The 22,023-nt window shown below is 39.3% G+C and overlaps 1 protein-coding gene across 1 annotated transcript in view; it reads left to right on the forward strand.

The window, feature by feature from the left end:
• Nucleotides 1–22,023, forward strand: part of TMC1 (transmembrane channel like 1) — a 79,304-nt gene that overhangs the window by 41,532 nt on the left and 15,749 nt on the right. Inside the window, exons 7-13 of the mRNA XM_034774931.1 lie at nucleotides 1,836–1,942; nucleotides 3,718–3,816; nucleotides 8,293–8,435; nucleotides 12,017–12,161; nucleotides 14,317–14,511; nucleotides 19,772–19,951; nucleotides 20,658–20,810. Coding sequence (XP_034630822.1) covers nucleotides 1,836–1,942; nucleotides 3,718–3,816; nucleotides 8,293–8,435; nucleotides 12,017–12,161; nucleotides 14,317–14,511; nucleotides 19,772–19,951; nucleotides 20,658–20,810 — 1,022 coding nt within the window. The remainder of the gene's footprint in view (nucleotides 1–1,835; nucleotides 1,943–3,717; nucleotides 3,817–8,292; nucleotides 8,436–12,016; nucleotides 12,162–14,316; nucleotides 14,512–19,771; nucleotides 19,952–20,657; nucleotides 20,811–22,023) is intronic.

Here is a 22,023-nt window from a genome sequence, read left to right on the forward strand (position 1 = left end):
ATATTGAGCGGGACCAGTTAAGGTAGCTTTCTGGCTGTTTTGTGGCACAAAAGGTCAAGATCAGGTCAGAGGCAAAACCTCTCCCTTTGTCTTGTTACAATTTTCTACTTAAATGGAGCAACTAGTGGAAGTGTATGGGAAACTAACATTAGAAGGTATAAAGGCTTCCTCTCATAGGAGCTGAAAAGTTCAATGTGCTGGACAAGCAGTGCCAATTGGAAATACTAACGTAAAAGCTCAAAGTCTACATAAACAGGACTAGGTATTTCAGTTCTTCTGCAACAAGGGCCTGGGATGATTCTCCCCTCCCTAATTCAGTCCCAGCTAGTGACAGCTTTAATGAATAACTACAGGTCAATAAATGTTAGAATTAACTGGGGTACAAGGCTAATCTTAACTGATATAGCACCAAGAGGGCCATTACCAGAGAAAATAGTAACAAAACAGTTCATGAAATCATCAGGCACAATAAATGCTCACATGTCCCAAACCAACAGGAGCCACTTTAGCAGTAAATAAAAAGGTCATATGACCAATATTTTCGGTTACAGCAGCTACACCTCCAGAGTCATGTAGGGATAAAAAAATCTTCATTTAATCATAAAGCATTTGATTCTTGATTTCAGTGGAAGGTTTCTTCACATAAGTATTGCAGAATCAGGACCTAAACAGCTATTATTTTATTATTATTAATATAGTAGTAGTACCTAGAGACCTCAACTGAAATCAAGGCCCAGTTGTGCTAGGTGTGGTGCAAACACAGAGAGAGAAACAATTCTTGCCCCAAAATGCTTACAGTCAAAATGGACAAGGCAGACAAAGGGTGGGAGGGGAAAGAGAGGCAAAAGAAATGAACTGACTTGCTCAAAGTCACACAGCTGGTCAGTGGCAGAACTGAACAGCTCATAGCTCTCAATTAAATACTCTGTCCCCCTGATCAAGCAACCTCCCCTCTTCTTTCCTACCTAAATCTTTCCCATTTCTTTCACACAGTATATACTTGTTTCCTTAAACCTGAATCTTAAACCATCCCTTGTTGTCATTGCTAAAACTTTTATATTGGTGATGCATAGACTAATGAGCCTGTTGTGAAGAATCTTTTGTATTAAGTAACTGTATACTCCTGGTTCTCAAGGTATTCTGCATCTGGTGTTGTGACAGACACCAGCCTGTTAGCGATTTAGTATAAAAATACCACTGTATTCTATACAATAACAGCAATCGTAGTGTCACCATTGCAAATTCTAGTGTTTTGGACCACTGCTGTAGAATAGTGTGCGTGTATTTTTTTAAATTCCGGAAGCTGTCTTTCCAGCAACACTTTGCTTTCTCCCTGGCTAGTAGGCCAGAAACAAAGCACATGTAGAAAGGCACTAGAAGCTCTAGAGACCAGGATTTAAAAGGTATTTTGCTGATTTCAAGTGGAGTTAGGTGCCTCATCTGTTTAGTCACTTTTGAAAATCCCACTAAGCACTTTTCTGCATCCTTAGGCAACCAAATACCTTTGAACATCTGGCCCTAGGAGATCATCCTGAAGTTCTATTCCATTGTGTTGGTATCATGTTATTTATATTCCTTCAATATAAATGTATAATCTTTGGTAAATGATTTAAAAAACAGAAGCCAAGAAAACCATTTCAAGGAAGTGAATGCTAGTCTGTAATCTTGAAAAATTACTAAAATGATAAAATTATAGGTATTAATATAGAATAAAGAAAAATCTGATTTTTTTGTATTTTAAGCACTCATGAAAATGTTCAAGTAATCTTGTCTCAAAGTAAGAAGACAAGAATATCGACTGATCTGTCTTTTTGTCACTGCAAATGTTTTCATAGGTCATTTTGGCTCTTCAGTAGCTTCTTATTTCATATTCTTGCGCTGGATGTATGGAATAAATATGATTCTCTTCGGATTGACATTTGGCCTTGTAATGGTGCCTGAGGTGAGAATGCATGATTTGGGATTTTTTTAAATTGCATTTCTTATTTCTATAGGGGAATAAAATGTCACTGAGAAATGTTGCTTAAAATTTTTACCTTTGTTACTAGAACACTTTGGGCAAGATCCCTACCAATGCTCCAGCTCCTTTAAGCCATGAAAAGGGACAGCAGTGTAAAACAGATCTAAACGCCCTGGTTCTGCCCAGGGAAGCATTCCTGGCACAGGCATTGCAGAAGACAACTATAAGGCTGCCTCCCAAGAACTTAACACCCCCTGGCATGGGGGAGGGCATGCCAGAGCAGGGCTGAGCGTGAGACAAGTGTGGGAGGCAGGGCTGCATCCTGCAGTGCTGGGGATATTCCAGGAAGTGCTGTGACTCTTAGGGCAGTCCATGAAGTCTGTCTAAATTACATCGGGGCATCTCCACTCTATACCTGGAGCAGCCCAGGACTGGCAGTGGAGGGGGGTGGGGAGCACAAGGTGGTTTAAAGCTACCTTAGCACCCATCTCCTGGACTGTGAGTTCTGTGCTGTACTTCTAATAGTATGTCTTACTTTGAGCTGGAGCTATTATTTCCAGCTTGAGGAGATATACCCCATGGCAGCTGTGATCAAGAGCTAAATATAAGGTGCAGCCACAGCAGCACAAAGGGCAGGCACAGCTAGCCACCCCACATATGTACCTAGCATGTTGAATGGGATTGTACTCAGGGCAGCTAGCCTCTCCCTCTGCTCATGCTGCCATGGCAAGACTCCATTTTTAGAGTGCTAGCTTGCTTAGAACTAGCCTGGGGTACGTCTCCTCAAGTGGAAATTATACCTCCAGCTCGAAGTATAGACATATTCTTAGACATGCAGCACAGAATCTCATTCATAAGGTGGAATTCAATTCAAACTGAAATTATCCCATGCAAAGGATGAGTATAAGACTTAAACAGGGCTCAAAATAGGACTTAAATGGAATTTAACTGATACATAGGTCTTGGGCTGGTCCCTAAATTTCTGTCATAGAGAATATTCTCTTGATTACATTTACTTCCAGTGTGTACATGTAAGTGAGTGCAGCAGATAACCTCAAGCTCACAAGATTTAATTAGGATATGACATTTTCCAAAATTTTTCTAATGAATGGGCCAAATTTTGCTTTCATTAGAGTAGAGTAATTGAAGCCAATTGAGTTACTTTGGATTTATACCACCTTAAGAGCCTGGTTCTGCTCCCATTGAAGTCAAGAGAAAAACTGCCATTGACTGCAGTGGAACAATATCAAGACTCAAGTGAGACTAGAATCTGGCCTAGTACTTTCAGTGGTTTTGCAAACATCTCACCAGAGGCTCAGATACTTTCAGAATCCTGGTTGTCATCATCTGAAAACTATATGCATGTAATGACCCGATATATTTTCTATTAAAAAAAGCAACAAAATCAATAGCACAAGAAAAATGAATTTGCATCACTGAAAGAACTCACTGATCTGATGAATATTTTTAACCTTTGTTGCTGCTGAATATAAAAGATACAGCTTAACATTCCACTGATTTTTAGTAGGCTACCATTTAATAAAAAATTGCAATGGAATATACATCAGTAATAGCATCAATCATGAATAAAAGGTATTAAGGCAAAAGATTTGGAGAGGTGGATTGCTATCAGTAGGGAGTGAAGGAGAACACAAAGCAAAATCTCCAGTGCAGTTGTTCGCATCTGCATTTTATACTTTTAGTTGTTAGTGTTGTGTTTTGAGCTGTTATCTACATTCATCATATTTTGGCTACAGGTGCTGATGGGGAAACCATATGGCACGTTACCTAGAAAAACTGTCCCGAGAGCTGAAGAAAGAACTGCTATGAATTTTGCAACTTTGTGGGACTTTAGTGTAAGTGTACATTATTGCAATACTGCATATTATCATGACTCTTTGGGCTCTAAAAGGCTTTGATTTCAGTGCTCAGTGAAGAACTGCTTCACTGTTCAATTTCAGTAGTTTAATATGAAATATGTCAGGAGATCATTCAAATGGATAGAAACCAATTCAAATCCCCTTTTCATTAATTCTGAGTATAGATGTTGTCTTGATCTAAAAACAGAACATATGAAAATTCCATGTCCATTACTGTGTCTTTGGGAATAAAAAAAGGAGAGGAATTTGGGAATAAGAGTCTAGACTGATTTAGTCTCTGGTGTAATTCCATTTGCTTCAGTAGAGTTGGACTATAGATGAATTTGACCCTCTGGGATTATATGCATTTAGACTTCAAATTGGTGGTGCTGTATAAGTTCCATGTAAGAGAAAACCTCGTACTTTAGGCCTTTTTTAAAAGATAGACTGGAAACAAAATTCTGGTTTTTAAATTTGCAAATATTTTAGCTGTAGTGGGATGGATGGCTGAATCCCTTATTGTTTCTTTGAAGCTCATCGTATCCTTAAGAGATGAACCTCCTTAACTGAAAGTCTGAAGGTAGACTTCTAAATACCGTACAATACTTTTATTTATTGAAACAATATTTTCACCACTTTTCACACAGGGCATGCCTCCATAGTGTGATTACTTTTGTAAACATGAAATAAATTTAAGATGACTGTATTGAGGATAAATTCCATATTACAATGAGTCCAGACAACGGTACCTTGGTTGTAAGGCAGTGAAAGTCTCCGCGTTGTCTTTCAGGCAGCTGCAGAGGTCATTGTAAAGGATTTTGCACAAACAAAAAAGGTGAAATCATCCAGTTATAGGGAACAGCATTCAGATAAGGGTGACTTTGCCTGAAGCTTCTGTATAATCTCCCTTCTACATTTAGGCCTCAATCCTTCAAATCTTTATGAACATGCTTAACTTTAAGCACTTGTTATGGATTTCAGCAAAGGTAGGTATATGTGGGAGGTGAAACTGGGAGTCTGTTTCTTTGAACAATTTACAGCCAGACATTCTCTTCATACTCATAAGCACTAGGAGAAGTGTTAAAAATAACTCAAAGGATGAAGGAGTTAAAGTCTCCTTGGTTCGGACTGCTGATGCCAGGAAGGGTGATGAGGGCTGTGGACAGTGTTCCATTGCTCACCCTAGGGAGTTCTGCCAGCTGGGGGCAGAGGTAAATTCTGGAGTATCCTAGGAGCCCTGCAGACAGAGGCTGTGGAAGGGGTTCACTGAATTAGCTCAGCCTTTGGCCATTCCTCCCATCAACATTGCCCACTTTCAAGGATGTGCTGGCTGCCTAGAGAGGGCCCCAGGCTTGTGCCACTTCAACCCCAGGTGGATTTTTTTATTAGGGACCTTACCTCTGGCACAGTGCCTGGAACAGTGGTGGGCAACCTGCGGCCTGCCGGCTGCATGCAGCCCATAAGGGTAATCAGATTGCGGGCAGCGAGATATTTTGCTGACGTTGACCGTCCACAGGCACGGCCCCCCTACTGCTCCCAGTGGCCACAGTTCACCATTCCCGGCCAATGGGAGCTGTGGGGGGCCATGCCTGCGGATGGTCAATGTCAGCAAAATGTCTTGCGGCCTGCAATCAGATTACTCTGATGGGATGCACCACTGGCCTGGAATGAACTCTGGCCCATTCGTTTATTTCTTTGGACAGTTTCAGCAGGGTAGCAAGTTTTTAAACTCTCAGACAGAATACCAGACTGGATACATTGATCTGTATGCTGACTTCCTGACTTTTAATCCAGTACTTCCAGGCTGACTCACTGAAACCCAGTGAATTTTTAAAATTTTAGTTTAATAAAGTGTTCAAAGTAACACATTACCTCTCTCCACATTGCCTGATGTAAAGTGGTAACTGGCCAGATGAACTGATTTCCTTTAGCAACAAAGTGATGGCCCCTCTTTAGATGCATGAAAGGAGGTCAAGGTACTTTTTTGGGTGAGCTCCTGGTCCATTACAAGGAGCAACTCAATAACATTCTGCAATCACTGATGTATGTCAGTAATTAACAGAGTTGAACTCCGTTGTATTTAGATGATCAGGAGCTACAATGGTTGAATGGTAGTAGCAGGAGACACAGCAATGAAGTCAAGTGGTGAGGCCTATTTAAAAAGAGAGGAAGTACTGCAGCAGAGATGGACCTTGGAGGAGAAAAGTGAGCCTTGTAGCAACGTGGAGGCCCTTTTAAGAGGAGTGGATCCTAGAAGAAGGGGAGAGATGTTTATACAATTGTATGGAGAAGTTAAAAGAGAGAAGACTTGAGAGAAAAGAGATGGCAGCAGGAGAGGAGAGGCTCCTAGTAACTGAGAAAGAAACAGGATCTGGCAAGGGACAATGAAACCTTTATCCAGACAAGGATGGGAATGGGGACTATATAGCTGAGACAATTTTAGAGGCAAAAATAATTTTTTCAGGTCCAAAATAAAATGATAAACTAATGTGCATATTTAATCAAACATTTTTTTTTTGTATTCTGGAGTAATTCCCCAATAACATTTCTTTCAGAAATAATAAAAAAAGGGCTCTAAAATGTGTAGCAAAACATGAGGGGGAAAATTGTGCCTGCCCTGATCATCCTTGAGAATGTGGCTATTTTCATCCTGCAGAAATTGCTAAATTGCTGTTGCCTTTTGTATTTTAATCTTGAATTTAATTTTTTATATTTATATAATCTACAGCTCAGACCCTACTCCACAGCAATCAAAATCTCAAGGCTCATTGTAATCATGCATACTACTAAAGAGAATATGCTCATCTAGCTTGTGTTAGGCTGTGGGAAGAGTGTAGAGGGAGACCCTATACTTATGGCTACCACTTCACAGCTAAAAATATATCAAGCTTCACAGTTAAATACAGTAGGCAAAACCCAGGAAACAACACCCTCAATTACTCACAGTGCAGAGCTCATCTAAAGGCTTTAAAACAAACACTGACTTAGCAGAGCATGGTGACTTTAAAGATATTTTAATATTTAGTGTGATCTAAACAGACATCCAGAAATGTATGAGGCTATGTACAACTACAGATTAGACAATCCAAGCCCAGTATAAATTCTTACACGAAATTACACCGTTTCTTAATAGACGTATAGTAACTAAAGACAAACCTGCTCACTTTTGGTGCTATACAAATAAATAATAATATTCCCTTTCTCCTAGAATTAGATGCTTAATATTGTCTTTCCTGCATCTCTACAGCTGTTCTGATACCAATACATCGATTACCAACCAAGAAATGTGACTATTACCTTTAGTTACCATATATTAATATTTCATTTTCACTTTCACAAGAATTGCAAATGAGGTTCTGAAGACTGTGTGAGACTCATTTCAGACATTTAAAAAACTCCAATAAATCAAATGCATAGTTAGTGATTATACAAAGCAGAAGTATGTTAATCTATAGACATTTTAATCTAAGAAATACCAGCAGCTAAACAGAAAGAAAGTGAATGGACCTTGTAATTTAGGAGGACTAAAGCAGTCTGCATTAGCACTGTTAGCTCACAATCAGCACATCTCATATTCATCAACAGTATATCAATAAATTATACTTTGGCATGCTGAACTCTAGTGTTTGATTTGAGTTAATTGTGCCCATTTGGAGCTTCGCTGCTGCTCTGCATGTGCTATGCTGTTCATCAAAGGGGTTTAAATACACTGCTCTCCTCTCCTCTAACCAAAATGGTCTTTGACCAGGCTAAGCCAACTATCTTGATTACTTTCAGGCTCCAGCAATTGCCTATTAAATTATTTTGAAAAAATAACAATCCAAGTCAATAGAAACTTCATTCATATGATTTGTTTTAAAGAAATGCAATTTTTTCAATACCAACCTAATAATTTGTTTTATAAACTGTAGATACAAGAATCATTTCAGTATCCAATGAAACCCAACCATCTGCTGAATGAAATTTATCAACTATTAACCAGCACACAGCAACACTACCCAATACTTTAGGACAGAAATGAAGACTTTTATACCAAACTGGAACTGGAGGAAAATTTTAAGAACATAGAATATAAGTAACCAAACTTTCTGTTTTGTTGAAAAGCCACTTTCTGTTAAAACACACACATACAACCAACCAAAAAAACCACTTGGTTGAAAAAGCTTTCGGCTGCTACGTTGTAGATGAAGTGTCTAACCTATGAAGTACCTGACAGGTTATGGACCTGACAATCAACATGACATATTTTTCAGATCCTCTTTAAAGGCTCCAAAACAGGGCTGTTCTGAATTCTCACAGAATAGTCAGGCCCCAGCTGTCAGGTTTACCATAATGATGTCTGGAGATGTCATGAAGGCATAAAATGAATGTCTCTTTGGTATTCACTGCTTTTGGTGAAGTTTCATGAGGTTTAGTGTGTGTATGTATGACATAACAGGCTAGTTAAGCTGTTACCTGCTATTTACTTTTCAGGGCCTTGCACAGTATTCTGTGCTCTTTTATGGCTATTACAACAACCAGAGAACAATTGGCTGGCTGAAGTTCAGGATGCCTCTTTCCTATTTCCTTGTGGGAGTTGGGACCATTGCCTATAGCTACATGGTTGTCATCCGAACGTAAGTTCCTTCGGTCTTTGGGAAGTAAAGAACGAATTAAAATAAATGCAATTCTCTTCACAAAGGATGCACTATCAGAAATGATAATGTAGCAGTTTTAACAGCAGGATTGATGCAGCTCTGGTGGGGCAAAGCTGCAAGGAAATGCTGGACTATGTTAAAGCCATTTATAATTTCGTAGGCCAGTATTTATTTATTTGTACCAGAAAGCGTGTCTCAGTCTGGCAGAGGTGGAGAAAAAAAAAAATCTTTACTGCAATAACATAACACTTTCCCTTTGCATCTTAAAGGTGTAAAATGAATGTGTATTTCAGGGAACAAAGCTCTCAACCCCTCCTTTTATAATAGTCTGCATCTAGCACAATGTCAGATAACGTCCGGGCCATTCAGTTGTTCCTCTTTTAATCATATCTGGTGTGAAGTAAATTAAAAAAAAAAAAAAAAAGAGGAGGAAAACACCTGACAAAAAATTCAGCTGTATAAGTCACAGTGAGCAGTAAATGATTCTCAGCAAGATTATAGTGTTTAGTTCACATTTACACAGTCGTGTAGCAGAATTAATACCATTGGTCATGGTAAAGGATTAGTGTCCTATGGCAGACAAAGTAGTCTCCAGTTGTGCTTTCTCCATTAAATTATATTTAGAGCACAATACTAAAAACAGTAGGAAGACTATGGGTAAGTGGGAGAAAGAAAAGGGAGACTAGATGGGTTAGTGCACTAAACAATTACACTTCCACCTCTGGAATTCTAGGTTTAAATCCTGGTTTAGATCCAGAGTGAAAATGAGTTTGGTTGTCTTATTTTAGGGCCAAATTCACTCCTGGTATTAACTGGGGATACTCCATTGGTGGTTTGCCAGTGGTGATTTTGTCCATAGTACCTATTTGCTCACACTAGAAAACCCCCTAACATAAGAAACACCAATAACTAAACAAGCATACTGAAGTGTTTCTTTAGAACAAGCTCAGAATCGGAAAAGTCAGACCATCGCAAGTCAGGATTATCTGGTGCTCTAGTGCAGCTGGGTAGCAGAAACTCACACAAATCCTTCATGTGCTGTGTCAGGTTGTTTGTTTTTCACTTTCACAAGCACTAGATTAACTCAAACAATACATGGTTTCTTAGATAAGGTAAGCAGAATTCCCAGACAAAAAAATGGCCGCATTCTTTTTGTTTAAAATAATGTGTGTGTTTGGAGAAAGAACAAAACATTTTGATGCAGCAGGCATAGTTTTTGACCTAAAACAGCTTTTAAAAATGTTTCTTTGATGGTATATGCCTGAAGATTAGAAGATTCTTCTCACTGAATCCTCAGGGAATTATATTTGAGTGGCTGTCAACCAGAAAAAAGAATCCTTATAATACAGGCTCTCCGAGGCCAAAACAAAGGGAATATCCTTGGGGAAACATATACCATATGTGCTAAATTTCCATCTGGCCACAGATACTAGTGCTAGTCCACATTTAGGTAACCCTATATAATCTTCTGCTTAGGCCATTTTTTCATTGCAATACAATAAGCACAGAAGTTAAAACCTAGTGTCATTAGGATTGTTGTTGTTTTTGCTGATGGTTGAGGGCAGAGAAGAGAGAGAGAGAGAGAGAGAGAGGTTGACTATTACATTTATAGAAACCATTTTGAGTTAGGGCACAAATCAGCAACTCCCTCACTCACCAACCCAACACTAAGTGGAAAAATCCACAACCTTAAGGTTGCAGAAGTCACATATTTAAGATAATTTTAGTTTCAAACTCTTAAGGAGTTTCCAGTTCATCATGCAGTTGAGGCCAGATTTGCCTGTCCAAGGAGTGGGCAGTGGATGTGGCTGCCCATACCTACAACTATTCTGAAATCCATAGGTGCTCTTTGCACAGACTCTTGTAGGATGCCCCAAGAACTGCATGAACCCTGGCCCAGAAGCTCCATGTTACTCTCTGGGACCCTGTCTCTATACAAGAATGCTCCATCTGGATCATATGGTCAGGAATCAAATTACAGAAAGGTATGGTAGATTCAAGAAATTGACACAAGGAAGCTGTTGGATTTGGGGAGACTATTGTGCCTTCCCTCATTCCTCTTTTTCTTCTCTGTAATGGTAAACAGTGAGTATATATATCCTCTATCTAGTTGCTGCTTGCTTTAATAATGACCATGCAGTGTTTCTATATTATTTAAATGCTTGTGGAACATGATAGTGGAGAGTATTTTCCCAGATGATTTCCGAAAGAGAAGGAGATTATGTGGACAAGAGGTGTCAGAAGAAATATTCACAACAGATTATTTTCATGCAACTTCAAACAACTAGCAGACACTGTACACCGAGAAATCTGCACCTCAGATACATATATGATAATAGACTCAAAATTAGCTGCCTAGATTCACATGTAATATAATGCATATAGATACAAAACAATAATTACACACACAAAAGGTGCATTTTAATATCCAAATTCCCATGATACATTGGTCAACTGCATGTTGGACCAAATCCTTCCATCTTACATAGACCCCAAACACTGAGTTGTTCACCAACTTTCTTTTTGGGAACTGGGGAGAATGAGACGTTGTGAGAGGATTCAGAGCAGCAGCAGGGCAGAAGCGTCACAAGGCCAACTCAGAAGCCATTTGTGCTGTTAGTATCTTCCACCACTCCTACCCGCGGTATCAACTCCACACCAGCTCAGCTGCCAGAGACAACGCCATCCCCACAGATGAGAAAGCAGGAATGCTGTATAGTAGACAATTACCTGGGTTAATGCATATATGTTTTCTTGTGCATTTTAGGAGTTTTGTGGTTCACATTGTTTATGTCTAATAATATGATTCTGCTCCACAACATAACCTTAAAATAGAAATTGTTTTCCCCAGAGCATGAAATTAATGAAGAATCCAAGGCCAAATTTATCATTCCCTAGTAATGTACTCCCTTCCTTGTGCTTAATGAGCTGAATTAAGTAATATAATCTACAGCAACCTGACCATCAACATTACAAGGCTGATAATACCTTGAAATAGGGAAGTTAGCAGTCCAAGGTGAAGTCAAGCCACTTAAGAAATAATTTGATATTGATGGATGCTATTATAAATCCAGTTATAAGCACATAGTAACTAGCAGCATAAAAAAAAGCAGCATTTGTAATTTGTTTATTCGGTGCAACCAGGTTTTTTTCCCTGGCTAGTTATTAGAATTTATTTTTCTCTTGGTCACACCTAGGATCTGATTAGCAGCACTGTAGTGTGTTCTATAGGTTTCTGTTTAAGATAACTTAGTCCTCCCTCTTGATATCTTGTTTTCTCCTGAGTTTCTCCTCCAACTCAATTTCTCCAATGTGCTACTGAAGAAACAAATAAGAAATATAATTTATAATGGTGAGGAAATGAATTGACTCCACTGGATATACTCTATCCATCATTTCTTCAACATCATGGGATTGGAGTGTATTTCTTGGATTTGGGGGGGGGGGACATGAAATGATATTATGTGACATTAGGAACATTTGAAAATCTAAACCATTTAACAGAGCTAGCTGCTTCTTTCTAACCCTGGGTACTTTGTACATCTTTTTGGCCTTTCCAGAATGGCAAGGAATGCAAATGAGGAAGGTGGTGGGGATGATACAAGTTTTAATTTCAGCTGGAAAATGTTCACTAGCTGGGATTACCTGATCGGCAATCCTGAAACAGCAGATAATAAATTTGCTTCAATCACAACAAGCTTTAAGGTAAGATATAGCTCACTAGAGAGAGGGAACCTGATTCTCCCTTCACACCAAAGTCAGTCAGTCAATGGAAATATATCGCTGTAAAACCAGGATGAGAGTGAAACTAGGTACTGTGGTATCTCACTTGCTCTTTCCTTCTAGGACTCCAGGTAAGCAGTACTAGTAGCAACGGATGTGTTCTGTGGGATTGTTGTCCATGTACTTGCAAAATGATTCCTGTGCAAAGCATGTTTTTCTTCTTCTCCTCACCTTTCCTAGCTTCCAGTTTCTATGGTGCTTTTATTTAAAAAAAACGTTTTGTTTGAAAAATGCTGGTGACATTTTGCAGCACTGACATTGTCATATTCTCTTGCTACTCTGAAGAGATACCATTAGACAGCAATGTCATTGCTACAAGGGCCCATTTGGCATGTCAAAAAAAATTGATTCAGAAGTTTGACACCACACCTGCATCTCAGTAAGATAAAAAAAAAAAAAAAAAAAAGGTCATTTTGTGTTTTCTCACAACAAATGTTTTATTTTCAACTGAACAGGGAAACACAGCCCGGTTCCCTGTGCAATACAGCACATTCACTGACTGGACTCTAGACTTAGGACTGTTTGGTGACTTCAGTGATCTCTGGCGTGCTCATGAGTGTGTGAGGGGTAGTGCAACAGCCACATTGGCTGGAGGCATTCTGCCTCTGGAGTGCTGAGACAGGTACCTTAGGACATTCAGGAGCCGCTTCTACCATGCACTTCATTTGGGAGATGTAGCATGCACTCTCATCCATTGCTGGTGTGGAGAGTGCAGGAGGCTAGGGCTGTGTTAAGGAATTAGACAAACTAGAGCACCACTAATTCCACATTACTCAGCCAGCCACAGCCCCTGTGCTTTCTGGCATACTGTCCAGGGTGCTAATAATCCCCTCCCCCACCCCTGCCTTACACATAAAGGGCCTCTCTCCCCCATACAAGGATAAAAGTAATTTCACTGGAAGTTACTCGGGTCCTGTGGGTGGAGAATAAGGCCCAAGGCACTCAAGCAACAGTGGCTCTTTGTGCAGATTCCTGTGGGGGTTAGAGGGCTGTGAAGGGTCTGCCTGTGTCCTTTCCTCACATTATCCTATACCTACGTGGGGGCAGCCAAGATCTGGCATGAAAAGAGTGAAAATCACTTGAGAGAGAGAGTAAAGGTCTTGATAGATATCCCATGATGTAACCATCCTACCTTCATTTCTATGAACAGGCCAGGAACTGAACAGTCAAAAGGTGAAATCGTGGCCTCACTGAGCTCAGCAGTTTTGCCATTGACTTCAGTGGGGTCAAGGCTCCACTCAAGAATTTCTGCTCTCTCATTTCCCTTATGTAATAGACAAAAGTGGAATAAAGGAAGCAGAGCTACATAGAGCTATTAGAAGGCAGTAATCCAGCTGCCCTACTGGGCGAAAGATACTTTTCTGTACATAAATGTAAGAAGCTGTAACTAAACTCTTCCTCCACAAGGACATGTTGGTGGCAGTGTGAGCTCTTTCTGCTGATGAAGCTAGGAAGGGGTGGAAGTAGGGTTAGTTACTCAAGAGCCCTGAAATTCATCTGCACTCTACACAGAGTAATGTTGTGCAAATGTTTCATTTCAAAATCTGAAATCATCCAGTCTTGGTCTAGTCTGGGGTTCCTATACAGAAACCCTTTTCAGTCTCCCTGAATTGCAGACCCTCAAAATGAAACCTAGCAGTCTCCAGAGACACATTTTTCAAGTTTCCCAGTTCCTTAACAAAAAGATTTCTGACAACTGGTCATACACTTATCCTTCTGGGTCTCCCAACTCACAGCACCTTGTGAATTCATTGTCAGTGCTGACTTTGTTTTGAATCACAGCTTTGGCATGTGAGTTCAGGTGTAAGAGAAACTCAAAATGAAACTCAATGGGGACAAAGCCATAGAAAATGAGCCGGACGATACCCATGCAAGCCAAATCCAGCAATGTCCTTTGGCTCCAACAGAGATTTTGATACAATGTCACCTTCTTAAGAAACCTGATGCCCAAGAGTAAAGTCCATTCATCACAACTCATTTAAAAAGACTATTATCTAGTAGCTGCACAGACAATATAGAGCCTGATGCTTTTAATGCTGTTCACTTACAGCTACACTTTTGTTTCCAATAAGTGCAGGAAGCTATTGTGGAGGAGCAGGAGAACCGAAAAGAAGAAAACATTCACCTAACCCGATTCCTGAGAGTTCTTGCTAACTTCCTGGCCCTGTGCACACTGGCCGGGAGTGGTTACCTCATCTATTTTGTTGTGAGGAGATCCCAGAAGTTTGCCCTGGAGGGCCTGGATAACTATGGCTGGTGGGAGAGAAATGAAGTTAGTCCCAGCACACGTTATGAAATAGATGTGGTTTGAAGTCACAGGTCTCTCTCTCTGCTCTCCATGGTGCTTTTTTTCTGGTAGTCTTCTAATTAGGGCTTGGATGGTAAATGTGTAACAAGGGATTTCCCTTTCTTTTCTCTGTTTCCCATATTCATTAAGACAGTCATGTTTTGTTTTTTAAAATGCTTTTTAAAATAGCTTTTCACACTGAGCTCCCCCACTTCAATTCCAGCCCTGACTATAAACTCCTCCTCCTCCATACCTAAACCTGTCTAATTTCTTGTACACATTCAAAGCAACTAGTGACAGGGCCTCACCTACTTTATCAATACAGCCTGTTAATGGCATTGTGTGGGTTAGCCAAAAAGATGGATGGGGTTGAATATTAACACTAACGTTTCTGTGTTAAGCCTTTGTTATTGGTTCCTGCAGGTAAATACAAGCAAAGACAGAAGTCATGAATCACAGTTTCAAGCAAAATGAAACTAAATTCAAGGACATAGGAGAGTTCCATTAAGTCTTTGGTTAAACACGACATGTAACATTCACAAACATACACACACACACACAAGTCTGGGTCTAACAAATGTAGCACACTTCCCCACAGCACAGACCAAATAAAAGACTTTGGGCCTGATTGCCCTCTTGCTTACACTGATTCTATATTGGTGTAACTCCACTGTCTTTGCTGTTACTCCTGATTTACACTGGTGTATGTGAGATTAAAACAACAGATTTTGTTACAGGTAGCTGAGGCAAAATTCTTGTTCTGCCACAAAAAGGGAAGAGCATCAGTCGGTGCTCTATAGCATTTACTCTATTTAATGTTGTCTGGCTTAACTCACAGGTCACATTCACACAACAGCACCTGACCTAGCAAGGAACTGTAAACTATGATTTATTAGGAAGGTTCAGTATCTTATTACAGCAATCCTCTCACTGACTCCACTGGGAGAATTTTCAGAGCAAGGGGTGATTGAGTGATGAACAATGTTGCCTAGTGCAGTGGACTGAAATTCAGTAGACTTGGGATCTAATCCTGGTTCTGTCAATGGCCTGGTGGGTGATGTGGGCAAGTTACTTTACTGCTTTGTGCCTCAGTTTCTCCATTGGTAAAATGGGGATAATAATCCTTACCTCCTTCGTTAAGTGCTTGGCTATCTACTGATGCAAAGCCCTATATAAAAGTTGAGTATTATTATTTAGTAGAAAATAGGTAATGGGAGGAAAATCCACATCCATAAATTCTCTCTTTCTATCTGTGTGTCTTTATCTTATGTACTTGCAGAATGTCCATACTACCTAAGCGATAAAACTACTTAACAAAGGGCATATAATAAAAGCATAAAGAACTTGTGGGTAGACAGACTGATTCAGCTAAAACAGAGTAGTTATTAACACTTGAAAGAGAAGGAGGTCTTGTTAAATTAAAAAAGTCTTTCCAGCAGCAAAAAATAGGTTTTACATTTAAGATTTTGCAAGCTCAAACACAATGGATTTTTGCAAAAAAATACCTTCCAACTGTTGTAAGAGCTACCAGCAGTGGGGATAGAGTATATCACTGCATTTATATTTAAGGTATCACTATGTCAACATTCAGTTTTAATTCTAGACATCTCAAGGTTTTGCTACTATAAAGTATAAATCTTCCTCTTAATTGTTAAAAAATTGTTACAATATTTGAAAATACATGAAAAATAGAGCTTTACTACTGCCTTCAGTAGTAGACAAGGCTATTACTATTGCATTCAGCAAGAATGGAAAGTGATTTATATTTTCTAAACTGTTTATTCTTAAACTTATAATTTAAACAGCAAGCAATCAGCATTCAATATTAATTGCTGGTGTGATTTACGATGCTGGGGGCTTGTGTTTACACTTCACCGCAGTCACAGCACAACTTACAAGATTCATAACCTCCCTTAGCAGCGGGAAAATCAGAGCTGCTTGTGCAGCTGTTATATTCTAGCCCTCAGAGTGCCATGGAAAGGGTTGCTCACCAGCATAGTTGACTTCTCGGTGAGGGGAAAGGATGTGTTTGGAGCTACAGTTTGCACATTAGTTAGTGGGTATCTGGTGATTATTGTTCCGTGTGTACCTACAATCCCAGCTCCACATTACTTTTGAAGTTCACTTCCTGCTCTTTGCAGATTTTTATTGATTGGCAAAAATCCAGCAGCTATGGAGAAGCTGAATATGGGAAGGGGTAGATATCAGGGTTAATTCATTTGTGCACATGCACCTCTAGGAATGAAACACCTGATTTTCCAGTACATTACATTATTGTTATGCCAGTGTAATTCCACTTAAATTACTGCAGTTACCCCAATGTAATATCGGTGTGAACAATATGGGAGAATCTGCCCCAGTATCTGACCCTGAAGCAGAGCAAATGTCGAGAGTGAATCCTTGCTCCCTCCATAAACATAGATGTCGTTGGATTTGAGTTTCTGAAGAAAGTTTTCAATGAAATTATGAATTTCAATGAAAAAATGTGAAAAAAATTCAAAGAAATTTACTTGAAAAGGTTGGCATTTTCCAGACAGCTAGAGAGGGGTTTTTTTTGTTTGTTTTTAATTTTTAAATTTTGGTGAACCTAAAATCCTTCTACCTAAATCTCTTTTTGCATTTTCAATTGCCCACCATATTCTTCACCTTCTGACTTAAATAGTCATAGTGTTGCTGTGTATTGTTTTACGACTTACACCTTCCATCCCACAAATGGCTGTGTTTCATTGATGGTTGCAATTAGCTAGAAGGATATTGCAGAATAAGAGGGGGTTCAGAGACAGGAAACAAGAATGCCTAGGGGCATGGAAAAACACTGACATGCAAAGAGATGGAAAAGAATGGGATATTTTACTGTAGAAAAGAGGTTAATAAATGGGGGCATGATAAAAGTATTTATGGATGGTAGAGAGAAGGAAGTTCAGAAACTTCTGTTTGTTTATCCTGTCTCATAATAGAGAAACAAGGGAAAAATCAATGGAATTGAAAGGTGGAAAATTCAAAATTGACAGAAGAAAATACTTTTTCACATAGAACACAACTGGAATGTGGAACTCATTGCACAGAATGACATTGAGGTCAGATTTAGCAAAGATTTTGATTTAGCAGCTTTAGCATGATTTAAAACGAGGGATTGGACATCTATGTTAATAAGAGCACACAGTTATGATAATAAACACTAAAAAGAGGGAAGAATTTTGGAAGGGATATAAATCCTCATACTTCAGGGTTTAAGCCAACCTCAGATTATTAGTGGTTACAATGAGACTCCGTTGGGTGCCGGATTATTCTGTAACTGCCTATTGGGGAGTTGCTTACACCCTCCTTTGGAGCATCAGGTGCTGGACACTGTCAGAGACAGGTTGGTGGACAAGACTGGCCACCAATCTGATCCAATATGGTAATTCCAATCTACCTATCACCTGTGTTTGCATGTATTTCTCTATCTATAGAGATTAGTTCATTGATTCCGTACTGACTCAGAGGAGTGTAAAGTTTCTTAAGCACTTCTGAGATTCTCTTGGATAGTCTGTTATCAACATGCCTGTTTTGTTCAACAGCAACATCACCAATAAAAAGTAAGGACACCTCACAATAATGCAAAACAATAAGAACCAATGTTCAGGATTTCTATCAAATTTAGGTAAACCAAATAGGTAAGCACCTAAGAACAACCATCTGTTAAATTAATAGTACACAGTGGTAAATAGATTCCGCCTTCTTCAATTATAAAGCCAGAAGCTGCAAGGGATGGCAGCTGCATACTTTGTGTTTGTTCAGGTTTAACAAGTAAGTGTGATTTCTTTATGTTAGAATTAGTTGTTTAAATAGTGAACACCTTTCTATATTTATAGAAACAGCTTTGAATTTCTATCATCATAAAACCTCCAGCTATTCAGAGAGATTACATGGTGCTACAAGCCCCATACAGAATATGCCACTGGTTGTCTATAAATATGAAAATCCAGTAATTAGCACTCATTAAAATCCAAAAACAGAAAAGCAACAAATAGAAATGCCATTTATTTCTTACACTGTTTCCACTGATGAAACTCTACGAGACACCAATGCTCTGTAGTTGCAAATGCAGGAGGGTAAATTTTTCTTGCCTGCGTAGTCCCTTTTTGGTGTCACATTACATGTGCAAACAGAAGTGTAACCTCAGCTTTCTACCCTTTGTTATTAGGATGGTGTAAATGTATTACATTCTGTTTAAGTTTTGGCAAGAGTGGGCACAGAAGAGGTTAATTTCAGGGCAGTCCCAAGATATCTGTAAAAAAAGTCAAACAAAAGAACAAAAATCTATTTCACCTGCAGTCCAGCAACCAACTCCTTAGGAGTCCAAATGGAATTAGATTCAGTTTGTGGAATGTATAATCCATACTGAGTTTCAAAATTATTAGCAGATATCTTTATGCTCTAGGACCATTCAACTCAATACACTTGCATACAGTTATATAGACAAGTTAAGTATCAGAGAGGTAGCCGTGTTAGTCTGGATCTGTAAAAAGCAACAGAGTCCTGTGGCACCTTTAAGACTAACAGAAATATTGGCGCATAAGCTTTTGTGGATGAATACCCACTTCGTCTGACATCTGACGGAGTGGATATTCGCCCACGAAAGCTTATGCTCCTATACATCTGCTAGTCTTAAAGGTGCCACAGGACTCTCTGTTGCTTTTTATAGACAAGTTAGTGCAGCTACAGAATGCTAATCACAAAAGGCAGAAAGGAGAGGACAGACTGGATTTGCACCTGCAATGTGGACAATCAAATACAGATTATTTAAGGGCCATATAAGGGCCCAGATACTGAATTAGTGGTGCATTGTTCTAAAAATACCTCATTTTGTTTAAACCCAGATCCCTTTGGCAATCTATTAGCTTTAACATGCAAGAGGGGTGGATATAACTTGAAAGATGATTGGAAATGGGAAAATCCTTCAGATCGGATACAGAATTTGGCCTGAAAATAGGTGCCATTTAGAATAAAGTAACGAATGTTTTATTATTCCTTTCAGTGCTAGTGGTAAAAAGAACTTTAAAAACAGAGATTAAGAAAACTTTATCCATTTACAGTAGATTACAGCTGATTTTTTTCCACCTTCATCCCCCATAAAAACATCTTATGTGAACTCCCACAATAAGTTTTGTTTATGCACTGGGTGAAATGCCAGCTAAAATGGCAGGGGAAGAGCAAAAGCCCAGGACTCCTCTCTAACTTTTTCTTGTGCGATTCTTTGCAGGTGAACATGGTCATGTCTCTCTTGGGAATGTTCTGTCCAACTTTATTTGATGTAATCAGTTCTCTGGAAAATTACCACCCTCGAATAGCTCTGAGATGGCAGCTGGGGCGCATCTTTGCTCTCTTCTTGGGCAATCTATACACATTCATCATTGCCCTGATGGATGAGATCAATCTCAAGGCAAGCTAACCAGGAATTGAATGTGTGTGTTTTTTCAAACATCTAATGACTGAAGTCAAGGGTTCCCAAGATGGGACTGTGACCTACAGGGAGACCAAACAGATGTTAAGAGGTTGTGATTACAGCCAGGCAGGAATTTCTCAATAAAAAAAAAAATTCCATAAGAAAAATGCTGATTTGTTGAACCTGAAACTTATTGGAAAAAGAGTTGGTTTAAACAAATTCCTCAACTCAAAAAAAAAAAAAAAAATCGGAAATTGTAAAAATATTTCATTTTGACATTTTCAGAACACAAATCTCTCACTCAAACTGACTTCATGTTAAGAAAATTAAGCTAGTTATAGTCAAAAATTTAAAGAAATGGCCAAAATCAAAACAAAACATTTTGATTGATGCAAACCTAATTATTTTTCATTTTTGTTTTGCAATTGTTTCTCCAAGATGTTTACTTTTCATTGTGATTCAGGATTTTTTTTTCTTCAAAATCTCAAAGAAATTCACAGGATAGGTAACTTTTCCCAACCCCCACCCCCCAGCTCTAGCAGTGACCACTCCACTGTGCCCATATTGTTCCCTCCCACTTATAAGGGAGGGACATTCTAGGGGGTTGGGATGGTCTAGGAATGGGAAAGATTGAGAACCACTGAGTTAAGTTCACACAGTTGATCTCCTGTTTATTAAAAACACATTTGGGATTTTTTTCTAGCTGGAAGAAGAGAAGATAGTGAAGTATAACATGACAATATGGGAAGCCAGCCTCTACAATGGTACGATACCAGAAAATGCCACTGCTCCTCCAATACAGGTGGATCCTGCAGACGTCCCTAGAGGGCCATGTTGGGAAACAATGGTAGGGCAGGTAATGCAATTTATTTAGGATAATAGTGAATCTCTCAGAAGATTTTACATCAGCACCACTCTGTTTCTGTTCTCACCTGGCATTTCCCTAAAGTAGAAAAGACTTGGGGATTGGGAGAAGACAGGGTCCCATGTCACTCCTTTGCTAATGGGCAGAGAAATACTTATTCCTTTTTTTTAATCTTCTGAGGCTCCCACAGTTCCCCGTGCCCTCACACATTGACTATAACTTGTAATGACTGGAAACATTTCTTTTCTCCTCTATTTTTCTATTCTCTTGTCTTTCTCTCTGTCTTGTACAGCATATTTAGCACTCATGAAAGGTGATGGATTTACCATGTGGAAGATGAGTAGCATCATTTTGATTGGAATTTTGATCACCCAAGACCAATTTGTGACAGCAAAATGAGTGTACCAAAAGGTACAAAATGTGTAGTTCAACAAGGCAAGATTTTGTAAGACATTCAAATGTACACATTTTGAATAGCCATCACTGCATTTAAAAAGTTATTTCGCCATATTTTATGGAACAGGTGCAAGTGTTGCAATTTAACACTGTGGGCAGTTTCAGGCAGCACAGTTTAATGATGGATGTACCTAGCAGTTCTGTTTGATTCTGTTCAACATACATATCCATCTTCGCTATCCATGTTCTATGTGGCTTCTGTGATCTTCCTGCAACCTGTTTTCCTTCTTTTGACCTTGTCTTATCCTCTTTCTCTTAACTTCCAGCTTTTTCCTCTCCGAGACCAGATCCTCCATTGAATCCTAGCTTTTGATGCTCCAGTCACACAGCCAATTTCCCTATCTGGAAACCAGGATCTTCATTGGGAAATCTTACAGTCCTTACAAAAAAGCCCACTGGAGATGTCACCAGTAGGGGGCAGATAGCCTGGGAGATACTAACAGTTTAGCAGACTCTCTGCTGGACACACTGGTGCAGAATTACAAGCTGTGAAACTCAATCTGTTGTGTGTCTCAGAGGAACAAAGGTTTTAATTCAGCAGCATTTGAGACCCATCAGTGACAGTGACAGACTTTCTGGAAACCACACTAATAGGACCAAAAATTGAGGGAAGAGTAGGTCTGGGGTGAGGCCTGATAAGTGGTGAAGCATCTACTAGGGCTTCCCAGTGGGATGTGGGCAGGGAGAAACTTTTATGTTGGGATTTTCCATCTTCTTCCCTCTCCAATTCCTGTGGGAACAGAGCATA

This window comes from Trachemys scripta, chromosome 6, assembly GCF_013100865.1.
Source record: "Trachemys scripta elegans isolate TJP31775 chromosome 6, CAS_Tse_1.0, whole genome shotgun sequence".
Lineage (NCBI taxonomy): Eukaryota > Metazoa > Chordata > Testudines > Emydidae > Trachemys > Trachemys scripta.